Source organism: Betta splendens, chromosome 14 (assembly GCF_900634795.4).
Source record: "Betta splendens chromosome 14, fBetSpl5.4, whole genome shotgun sequence".
NCBI classification, from domain to species: Eukaryota; Metazoa; Chordata; class Actinopteri; order Anabantiformes; family Osphronemidae; genus Betta; species Betta splendens.
The window spans coordinates 16,986,190-16,998,573 of record NC_040894.2 but is presented as its reverse complement, the minus strand read 5'-3'; the positions used below and the strand labels follow the sequence as shown (position 1 = coordinate 16,998,573).

General features: G+C 34.2%; 1 protein-coding gene across 9 annotated transcripts in view; it reads right to left on the bottom strand.

Annotated features, from left to right (window-relative positions):
- Nucleotides 1-12,384, bottom strand: part of amot (angiomotin) — a 162,924-nt gene that overhangs the window by 60,818 nt on the left and 89,722 nt on the right. For all 9 annotated transcript variants that reach the window (XM_029172838.3, XM_029172837.3, XM_041073644.2 and 6 more), the window contains one exon: nucleotides 12,169-12,365. In XM_029172838.3, coding sequence (XP_029028671.1) covers nucleotides 12,169-12,365 — 197 coding nt within the window. The remainder of the gene's footprint in view (nucleotides 1-12,168; nucleotides 12,366-12,384) is intronic.

Sequence of the window (12,384 nt, the reverse complement as noted above, 5' to 3'; positions counted from 1 at the left end):
ATGCATAGATGAATATATCTAACGTTTACTTTAAAAAAAAAGCTGTATGTGCACAAAGGAAACAAAAATGGTTGAACTTAAAGTAAAGTATTACAAATTACTTCTACTGCTTTAAAACTATTACATTGAAGGTTTATGATGCAACAACTTAGTTTCACACCTTGTGATTGCCCTGAAGCACTGAAACAGCTGGAGGCTCCTGAGGAATTTAATGCACAGCTGCATATTTCTAAAAATCTGTTTTACATATATTCTTCATCATTTGATGCAAAATATATAATTTCACTGGTGCCTTAGTCAGGACGTGAACCAGAGTGTTCAAAGTCAGTGTCAATCACTTAACCACTGATCCACAGTAACTGCTGACTGTACAACTAAGCAGTTCTATATATAGTATTTGAAAAACTACTAAGCTAAATGTTTTGCTGAAGGATTGCTAAAAGTAGCTGAAACATTAAAAACATAGTTTGAAATAGCAGAAAAGTTGAATGCATAGATATACATATCTAACGATTAGTTTTTTGCAAAGAGCTGTTTGTGTACAAAAAAACTATATTTAATTTAAGCAATTAATATTTATTTCTACTCCTATACATATGATTTCACTGCTGCCTTAGTCAAGACTTGTGTCTAAGACCAGTGTCTATAACATAAGAATGAAACACTTAACCACTTAGCCACAGTAACTGCTGACATTGCAGGTCTAAGCAGCACTATACATACTATTTGAAAAACTAAACTGAATGTTTTGCTGAAGGATTAATGAAATTAGCTGAACCATTGAAAACATAGTTTGAAATAGCTGAAAAGGTGAATGCATAGATAAATATCTCTAACGATTAGTTTTTGAAGAAGAGCTGTATGTGCACAAAAGAAACAAAAATGGTTGAATTTAAGGTAAAGAACTACTATTTATTACTACTCAAGCTTTTCATTAGAGTTTTATGATGTTGTGAAAAAATTAGTTTCATATCTCGCAGTTGCCCCAATTAGGAATTGAACCTGAGACTGCCGGAGTCACAGTTAAGGACCTTATCCACTAATCCAAAGCAGCTACTAACATTGATTCACATGGCAGCATTACACATCCTAGTGTCATTGGTAAACTCCTGTTGGTTTTAATAGGGCAAAGAAAAAGCTTCATATTTCTAAAAGTAAAAAAACTAAAACTAATAGCACACTTCTCCTTGAAAAGCTGAACTTTTTGATATTTGAACGGTTTCTGTAGCTCAAAGCATGTAGGAGGAGTTAGGTGCCGATGATTGTAGAAAGGACATAAAAAGGAGATATCAATGCTAACACTACATAAAGGATTTCCATAAGAAAATGCACAGTGAATGCTTCCATGCTGAATGTATTCCTGAAGAATTGCTGAAAGTAGCTTAAGGACTTGAAACAGCTGGAAGTGAGGAATTGAATGCATAGCTGTATATGTGTAAATCTCTGTTTTGCATATATTGTGAATAATTGCATGCAATACATACGAATTCACTGCTGCCTTAGTCTGGGCTTGAACCAGCGTCTAGAACATCAGAGTCAAACACTTAACCACTAAGCCACAGTAACTGCTGAGAATGCAAGACTAAGCAGCAGTATACGTACAATTTGAAAAACTACTAAACTAAATGCTTTTTTAAAGGATTGCTGAAAGTATCTGAAACATTGAAAACATAGTTTGAAACAACTGAAAATGTGAATTCATAGATAACTATATAACGATTAGTTTTTCAAGAAGAGCTGTATGTGCACAAAAGAAAACAAAAAAGATAGAATTTAAGGCAAAGACGTACTATTTATTTCTTCACAACCATTTCATTTGAGGTTTATGACACCGTGAAGAACTTCCTAAATCCTTGCAGGTGCCTCAATTGGGATTTTAACCTGAAACTGCAGAGGTCAGAGTCAAACACCTTACCCACTCAGCCAAAGGAGCTACTGCCATTACTTCACGTGGCTGCAATATACATTCTAGTATCAATGGTTTCTGTTTATTTCAATAGTGAAAAGAAAAAAGTTCAAATTTCCAAAAGTATACAAGATATGACTAAGAAAACTAATAGCACACTTCTCCTCAAAAAGCTGAACATTTTGATATTCGAATGGTTTCTGTAGCTCAAAGCGTGTAGGAGGAGTTAGGTGCCGACGATTGTAGAAAGGACGTAAAAAGGAGATATCAATGCTAACACTAGATAAAGCATTTCCATAAGAAAATGCACAGTGAATGCTTCCAAGCTGAATGTATAGCTGAAGAATTTCTGGAAATAGCTGAAAAATTTAAAACATATTTGAAAGTAGCATAAGCACATAAAGTATAGATCAGGGATGTCAAACTGCGGTCCTCGAGGGCCGGTGTGCCTGCTGGTTTTCCACCTCTCCCATCTGATTCCCTTGAACAGCTGTGCCAGTTGGCTGCTGATTGACTAGGTAATTTGCAGGCTCTAGAAAAGGGAGAGTTGGAAAACCAACAAGGAACTGGTTTGAGTTTGACACCCCTGGTATAGATGAATGTATCTGAAAAGAACTGGGTGTTGTTTAAACAGAGCTGAATATTTTCAGAAGAAGCTGAAGCAGTTGAATTTCAAATTAAGGATAGTTCAAAGAGATCTGTTGAAATTCAATAAACGCTAAAATGAAGAAAGTATGTAAAGGATTGCTAAACTTGATGAAATATAGTTGAATGTATCAAAATAGGTAAATGGAGTCCAAGAGCTGAAGGAATAGTTGAATGCTGTGGAAACATTTAAAACAGCTGACAGTAGCTGCAGAAGAAGTAGCTGGATTTAAGATTTGGAAAAGTTGAAGCATTTGATGACGCATGTGCAGGGAATTGCTAAAATTTACAACTCAATATATCTGAAAGAAATCAATATAGTTATATTAAGAAGTCAACACGTAAACAAGCCTAATTATACTGTAAAATATTCTAATTACCTCTTTGTAATTAATCAGTTGAAATATTACTGAAACTAGCCGATGAGTCGAATGTATAGCTGATCAGATTTGCTAAGAAGTTGCAGAGCTGAATGTGAACAAAAAAATTAAAAGCAGTTTGATTTCACTAAAAAGTGTTTTACACATGACAACAGTGTTGTAAATCTTTTTTCTGAAGAAGCTTAAAGACTTGCTCCAGCGGGGTTTCTAACCATGAATTCCTGGATTAGGGTCCTGCTGTCTTGCCACTGGGCCCAACTAACTGCTCATATCACTGATTAGAGTGGCTGTATAGATCCTACTCTAAAAACTGAACTTTTTAAAAAAAACTTTATTTATAATATAGATTACTAACAGTGATACATTATGGATATAACTCACGTTATCTGGGAAATAGACATCTTTATACAATAAAGTGATTGCATATACATGCCTCAGACAAGAATTGAACCCAGATGTCCCACTGCAGAGTCAAGGACTTAATCCACTGTGCTACCGGACAAAATGGCTTCAGCATGACTTGGCTGAACAGTTTCAAATGAAAACAAATCCTTAGTCATTTTATCATGTTAATTATTTTAAACAAAAATTTGCAATAGTGCCAAAACGCTAAACCTAAAGCAAATGAGAACATTTTGAAACAAAATCATGCATCAATCATTGCAATTTCAATTTTAACATAATGTACTGGCTCACAGCAGTTAGTCCCGCCCTGAGCCGCAAAGGCTCATGGGTAAAACAACCGTTTTTTGTGTTTAAAGTGTTATAGTTAAGCTTAGGATTCAAACATTTTTATAACTTTGGTCAAATTAAATTAGCTACTAATATATGTGTAAGCAGCACTATGCATACTATTTGAAAAACTACTAAACTGAATGTTTTGCTTAGGATTGCTGAAAGTAGCTGAAACATTGAAAACATTGTTTGAAATAGCAGAAAAGTTGAATGCATAGACTCCTGTAAACAACTTGGCTTTATATCTTGCTGTTGCCTAACTAGGATTTGAACCTGAGACTGTATGCTTTAGAGTCAAGGACCTTAACCCCTGAGCCAAAAGAGCTACTGCGAAGGGTTTACATGGCTGCATAACACATCCTAGCATCAATGGTAAAAATCTAGTTTGTTTTTAAAGAGAGACGAAAAAGCTTCATATTTCCAAAAGTATAAAAGATACGACTAAGAAAACTAATAGCACACTTCTCCTTGAAAAGCTGAACATTTTGATATTTGAACGGTTTCTGTAGCTCAAAGCATGTAGGAGGAGTTAGGTGCCGACGATTGTAGAAGGGACGTACAAAGGAAATATCAATGCTAACACTAGAAAAAGCATTTCCATAAGAAAATGCACAGTGAATGCTTCCAAGCTGAAAATATTCCTGAAGAGTTGCTGAAAGTAACTGAAACATTTAAAACAGATGAAATAGCTCAATCATCTAAATCATAGTTGAATGTATCTAAGGAGAAATAGGAATTGATTAAACAGTGCTGAATATTTGCAGAAGAAGCTGAAGTAGTTCAATTTCATATGGAGGAAACACGAAAAAGATTTGCTGAAATTAACAAACTGCTGAAAATCAATTAATTAACTTGTTGAAATATAGCTAAACGTTTTGCTTAAATTTGCTTCAGAACAAGTATTTTGATTTGAATTGATAAAAGTTGAAGCTTTGAAGGAAGTGTGTGCAGATAATTGCTGAACAGTAAAATAGTTTCATTAACTGGTTATAATTAACTAGTCAAATTCACAAAAGCGATATTTAGGCTAAATAATTAGATTGGTGCTTTTATTTTGAAAGTAATTTGAGGAAGTGTGTGTCCTAACTTGGTAAACTGGAAAAAGCGCTCATTAAGTTGTCCTAAATAACAAAAAAGCAGTCAAAAGCAGAAATTAAAAAGGTTTAGAGCTTAGTTAGTTGCACTAAAAGTTTAGTATTCTTATTTTGAAATGACTTACAGGAAGCTTGTGTGAGTAATTGTTAAATTGTTTCATTAACTAGTAATAATAAACCAGTAATTACTGGTATAGACTTATTGCTGAATTTGAATTGACCATTCAAAAACAGAATTTATTCTATTAAAGCAAAAAAAAATTGGTTTAATGCTTTTATTTTAAAACGATTTAGAGATGTGTGTGTTTATAGCTAAACTTTAAAATAGTCTCATTACTTGTCACAATTAACCATTCAAAAACAGAGTTTATGCTATTAAAGCCAAAAATTTGGATTGGTACTTTTATTTTGAAAGGATATTGAGGACACCTGAACAGGCAATTACTAAACATTAAGATTGTCTTATCATCTAGTAACAATACACCAGCTGAACGCAGAAATATTGCCCTTTTTAGCTAAAGATCTGGAATGGGGCTTTTATTTTGAAAGAATTTGGAGAAACTGTGTGTGCAGTATTTTAGTCTAAATAAATAGTCATGATAAACCCGTTGAAAGCAGAAATATTGCTATCTTTAGCTAAAAATCAGGATTTGGGCTTTTATTTTGAAAGGATGTGGAGAAGCTGTGTGTGCTTAATAGCTAAACTGTAAAACAGTCACAATAACCATTCACGATTACCCATTCAAAAGTATAAATAGTCCTAATAAAGGTAAAAATTTGGATTGGTGCTTTTATTTTGAAAGAATATGGAAAAGGCCTGTGCAGGTATTTGCTAAACAGTATATTAGTCTAAATAACTAGTCATAATACACCTGTTGAAAGCAGAACTATTGTTATCTTTAGCTAAAAATCAGGATTTGGGCTTTTATTTTGAAAGGATGTAGAGGGGCTGGGTGTGCTTAATAGCTAAACTGTAAAACAGTCACACTAACCAGTCATGATTACCCATTCAAAAGCACAAATAGTGCGATTAAAGCTAAAAATCTGGATTGGTGCTTTTATTTTGAAAGGATTTAGAGGTTGTGTGTGAGTAATTACTAATCTATAAAATAGTCATTAGACAGTCATAATATGTCATTCAATAGCAAGAATTGCCCTATTAAAGGAAAAAATTTAGGTTAAGCCCTTTCAGAATAAAATCACCCTAATAAGTGTGAGTGGTTATTTGCTGAACTCTAAAGTGTCTCATTAACGATTGGTAAGTATTCAGAACCAGAAATGTTCTAATCAATCTTGCCATTAAAGGTAATAAATTGTAATTGGTGCTTTTATTTTGAAAGGATTTAGAGGAAATGTGTGGGCGTAATAGCATAACTGTCAATTAGTCTTTAAATAATCATTATTAACCATTCAAAGGCAAAATCAGTGCAGTTAAAGCTAATAAATTGCATTGGTGCTTTTATTTTAAAATGACATAGAGGTAGCATGTGTGGGTAATTACTAAACTGTTAATCTATCTTTAAATAATCATAATTACCCATATAAAAGCAGAAATGTTGGTATTAAAGCTAATTATTTGGCTTGATGCTTTTATTTTGAAAGGATTAAGAGGAAGTGTGCGCTTAATTACTACACAATCCAATAGTGTAGTTGAGTAATCAGTAATATGCATGGAACTGCTGTCTACACTGAGCATCAGGAGTTTGACCTGTCAGTGAAATCTGCAGCTGCGCCGTCGCCATGGAGACGAAAGGCGGGAAAATCAGGCTCACTCTGCTCTGTAAAAGCAGAGTTTCACCCTGTATAAACAGGCTTGTTTCAGCTAAACCATAATAGTTATCACAAAAATTATTTCATTTTACGAGGCCCAAGTCTTCAATGAGCAAATGGTGTGAATTTTATGTTTGAGGACAAATGTTTGTAGCCGCAGTCGCAATTTCAAAATACTTCTCCTCTTGTTTTTCTCCCCAGACGTCTGCCGAAAATTATCATTAGAGTTAATGGGAGAAATCCAGGATCTCTCTGCGCTTTGAGGTTGATAGCAACTAAAGTAAAGGTCTGAGAGTAAAGCCAGACACATCATTAGAAAGAAGACAAGTATGACTACGATTTACTGAAATAATTACGTTGATAGAGTGAAAATTGTGTCCGTAGTGACGAGTTAAAGACTGAAGTTCTATCTTAAAAAAACGTCCCCTCGCACTCTGGCTGTGACATCACGCACTCTAAATAACGCAATACACACTAATGGAAAAGATGAAAATTGACCAAAAACAACCCAATATTTAAACTGCTATAAATCAGAAACTATTAAAGATATTTAAACGATTTCTGGAAGATTAATAGTTGAATAGTTGAAGATTATTTTGTAGTTTAAATGGTGTCTGTAGCTTAAAGTATGCGGAAGTAGTTAAAGCTGAAAGTAGACAAAGCTCTAGAGAATTTGAAAAGTTGTTCCCATTCATTTCAATGGGAAAAAAAAGTTAAAAAAAGCTTAATAACTTGAAAAATATGAAACATATGAATGAGAAAAGTAATAGCACACTTCTCCCTAAAAAGCTGAACATTTTGATATTGGAATCGTTTCTGTAGCTGAAAGTATGCGGGACTAGTTAGATGCAGAAAAACGGGGGGAAGAAAAATAATAATAATAATAATAATAATAAAGCTTAGAAAAACAATACAGTGAATGCTTTGCAGCATTCACTGTGACTAGATAAAGCATTTCCATAAGAAAATGCACAGTGAATGCTTCCAAGCTGAAAATATTCCTGAAGAGTTGCTGAAAGCAGCTGAAACATTTAAAACAGATGAAAATAGCTCAAGCATGTAAAGCATAGTTCAATGTATCTAAGGAGAAATAGGAATTGATTAAACAGTGCTGAATATTTGCAAAGGAAGCTGAAGTAGTTGAATTTCATATGGAGGAAACATGACAAAGATTTGGTGAGATTAACGAATTGCTGAAAATCAAGGAAGTGTGTAAGGTTTGCTTAATTTGTTGTAATATAGCCAAATGTATCAAAATGGCTAAATATTGTAATTAAATAGTTTTTAAAATAGTTTTGATTTCAAGAGCTGAATGAGTAGCTAAACGTTTTGGAAATATTTAATACGGCTTAAATTTGCTTTAGAACCACTATTTGAATTTAAATTGATAAAAGCTGAAACTTTGAAGGAAGTGTGTGCAGATAGTTGCTGAACAGTAAAATAGTTTTATTAACTAGTTATAAATAACTAGTCAAATGCACAAAAGCAATATTTAGGCTAAAGAATTAGATTGGTGCTTTTATTTTGAAAGTAATTTAAGGAAGTGTGTGTCCTAAATTGCTAAACTGGAAAAAGCACTTATTAAATAGTCCTAAATAACAAAAAAAACAGTCAAAAGCAGAAATCAAAAAGGTTTAGAGCTTAGTTAGTCGCACTAAAAGTTTAGTACTCTTATTTTGAAATGATTTACAGGACGTTTGTGTGAGTAACTGTTAAATCTTTCATTAACTAGTAATAATAAACCAGTAATTACTTACAGACTCATTGCCGATTCACAATTGATCATTCAAAAACAGAATTTATGCTATTAAAGCTAAAAATTTGGATTGGTACTTTTACTTTGAAAGGATATTGATGACACCTGTGCAGGTAATTTCTAAACTTTAAAATTGTCTTATCATCTAGTCACAATACACCAGCTAAACGCAGAAATATTGCCATTTTTAGCTAAAGATCCGGAATGGGGCTTTTATTTTGAAAGGATTTGGAGAAGCTGTGTGTGCAATATATTAGTTTAAATAGTCATAATAAACCTGTTGAAAGCAGAAATATTGCTATCTTTAGCTAAAAATCAGGATTGGGGCTTTTATTTTGAAAGCATGCGGAGACGCTGTGTGTGCTTAATAGCTAAACTGGAAAACAGTCACATTAACCAGTCATGATTACCCATTCAAAAGCACAAATAGTGCTATTAAATCTAAAAATCTGGATTGGTGCTTTTATTTTTAAACAATATGGAAAAGGCCTTTGCAGGTATTTGTTAAACAGTATATTAGTCTAATTAACTAGTCATAATAAACCTGTTCACAGCAGAAATATTGCTATCTTTACCGAAAGAGCAGGATTGGGGATTTTATTTCAAAAGGATGTGGAGAAGCTGTGTGTGCTTAATAGCTAAAATATAAAATACTCTCATTAACTAGTCACAATTGTCCATTCAAAAGCATAAATAGTCCTATTAAAGCTAAAAGTTGGGTTGGTTCTTTTATTTTCAAAGATTCAGAGGAAGTGTCTGATTAAATACTAAAGAATAAAACAGTGTAATAAAGTAATCAATAATATGCATAGAGCTGAGTAAAAACTGTGTCTGACAGAAGTTCTATCTTTAAAAAGCGCGCCCACGCACTCTAGCTCACGTAATACACTAATGGAAAAGCTGAGAAACAAACCAGTTGAAAGCAGAAATATTGCTATATTACATCTAATTAACTATTTATAATTAATCAGTTGAAACATTATATAAACTTTTTTTTTAATCACAGATACTCTTCTACTGCCCATCAACGAGCAGTAATTTCTTGGGTGTGTGAAAAACAAATGTGGCTTGTTTTCTACAAAGAGAGCTCACCAACCTATTGTTTTGTGTCCCCTTGCCTGCACAGTCTAAACTGAGCACATGAAAAATGAATGATTTCACTCAGAAACAAGTAAAGGACTTAATTTCTTGCTTAATGGTGCAGTAGTGTAGACAGTGTCAACCTAAGCCAAACGTGTGTATTGTAATACAAAAAAGCAAACAATGCAAAAATGATTATTCTACTGTATGGAAAAGAAAATAGCTGAAGAGCATTCTGTGATTAAAAAAACAATTTAAATTAATTAAGAAAATGTTGTAATTAAACATAAAGATTTGTCTCTTGTGTCAACATGTAGAGCCTAATCCAAAGATTGTCCATTATTTATTGCAACGGTCACTCCTATTAACACCACGTTCTGTCATGGTGCATCACCCACAATGCATTGTGCTATAAATTTGCATATATTGTTGAATGCTTGTTGAATGCTGCACCATAACTATATGAAAGACCAGGTAGTTAAAAAAGCTTAATGTCTACAACTGCTTTTATGGGAAATCAACAGTGTAATGAACTCATCAGTTCACTGAGCACAAGGAGTTTGACTTGTAAGTCAACGTGCTACTGAGCTCAATCCCTTATCTGCTGTAGCTGCGCCGTTGTCATAGAACAGGCAGGAACCTCCACTGATCAGCACAAAGAGCTGGCGTGAGGCTGATTTCCACCCCAGCTTAACAGGCTCGTTACACCAAAACCATAAAGATTATCACAAAAATAACTTCACTTTATAAACCCCAAGACTTTAATGAGCACCTGGTGTGCGTTTTATGCTTGAGGATTGAAAATTGTGGTCGCGATTTAAAAATGCCTGTCCCTCTGTGATTTTACCCAGACGTCAGAGAGTATTTTCCATTGGAGTGAATGGAAGGATTTCTGGAACTCTCTGTGCTTTGAGGCAGATATAGACTAAAGTGTAGTTTTAATGGCTTAGCCATGCACATTGTTGGTAAGAAGAGAAGTATGACTACAAACGAGTGAAGAAAATACGTTGATATAGTGAAAACTGTGGCTGTAGTGACGAGTTAAAGAGAAAAGTTTTGGCGTAAGAAAGCGTCTCTCTACACTCTAGCTGTAGATTTGGAAAAGTTGGAGCCTTAGATGACGCATGTGCAGAGAATTGCTAAAATCTATAACTCAAATAATTTGAAGGAAATCAATATAGCTATATTAAGAAGTGAACGCATAAACAAGCCTATTATACCGTAAAATATACTAATTAACAATTTGTAATCAATCAGTTGAAACATTACTGAAACTAGCCGATGAGTTGAATGTATAGCTCATCGGATCTGCAAAGAAGAAGTTGCAGGGCTGAAAGTGCACAAAAAAAACAAAAGCAGTTTGATTTTACTAAAAACTATAGTGTTTTACACATGACAACAATGGTGTAAATGTTTCTTCTGAAAAAAGTTTAAATACTTGCTTGAGCCAGGTTTCGAACTATGAATTCCATCATTATGGGTCATGCTTTCTTGCCACTGGGCCAAACTATCTGCTTAAATTCTTGCTAAGAGTGGCTGTATAGATCCTACTTCAAAAACTAAAATGTTCTAAAAGTTCTTCATTAATGATATAGATTACTAATACAGCGATACATTAAGGATAAAACTCACTTTATCTGGGAAACGCAAATATCACACAATAATCAGATTGCAGGTATTGAACACCGATCTCCAACTCCAGAGTGAAGGACTTAAACCATTAAGCTAGTGGACATAACAGCTGCAGCCTGACTTGGCTGAAGAGTTTCCTCTAGATGAAAAGAACTCCTTTGTCCCCCTAGTCCCGCCCTGAGCCGCTAAGGCTTATGGGTAAAACAACCGTTTTTTGTTTTTAAAGTCTTATAGTTAAAGTTAGGATTCAAAAATTGTATAACTTTGGTGAAATTCATTTAGCACCTTGTTCATTTATGGTTGTAATGTGTTCCTTTTGTTCTTTTTTGATGCGTTTCACCGTGAGTGAGACGATTGTGTGTGGAAGTGACCATCAACGAGCAGTGATTTTTTTTGCGTGTGTGTGTGAAGAACAATTGTGGAGCTCACCATTTGTAACTGCTCTTTCTCTGAGCAGTCCAATCTGCGTGACTGAGACGTAAATGATATCACCTATAAATAATGCAAGATTAACTGGACATTCGGTTAATTGGCTTTGCTTGCAAGCAAGACTCTTAAATTATTTCATTGCGTGTTGCGATACTGTAGAAAGTCTAAAACTGAGCCAAATGTGCACAGTTTAATACAAAAAAATGCAATTAAGCTTTTTCTACTATATAAGCATCCATAAGAAGGACAAAGTAGAACATCATTATATGATTAAGAAATAATAAATTAAATTAAATTAAAATAAAAATACATTTTACAATATTTTCTCTATTGACTCCAGGATGTTTGTGATGTTTTTTTCAGCCAAGTCAGCTCCAGGTAATTTGACAATGACAAGATGTTCAAAGCACTTGTTGACTTACTTTTTTTAGTGTTGTCCAGAGTGGTAAGACGGTTTGGGTTAGGTTTTTTGTAGGGTTACGTAAAAATTATGTATTTATTGGCGGATAGTTTACCAAGCCATTGTTTCTACTGGATGCACACGGCCTTGTTGTTTTTTCAAATGGTTTTCTTTTAACCCAGTAAAAACGTAATTTGCACTAATGTAATGCATGTTTAAATAAATGTAAAGTTTTAGTGCTGCTGGGTCCTAGCTGTTTCTCAAGATCAACAGTGATCCAGGGGGATCCTGTTGTTTGCTAATCTAGCAAAAAATGAAAGAAAAGAAGAAAAGGGACACACCTCTGAGTGGCAACAGAGGCAGCAGCATCCAGTGCAAACTGCCTCATCACACTCTCCTCCAGATATTTCTGCTCCCACTTGGTCATGTCAGCCTCTAGAGCCAGGATGCGCTCTTCTTTCTCCCTCAGTTGCTCCATTAACACTGTTGCATTATACTCACATGGAACTGCACCACTGCTTTGGGAAACTCCCTGACGCTAAAAGGGATGAAGACCA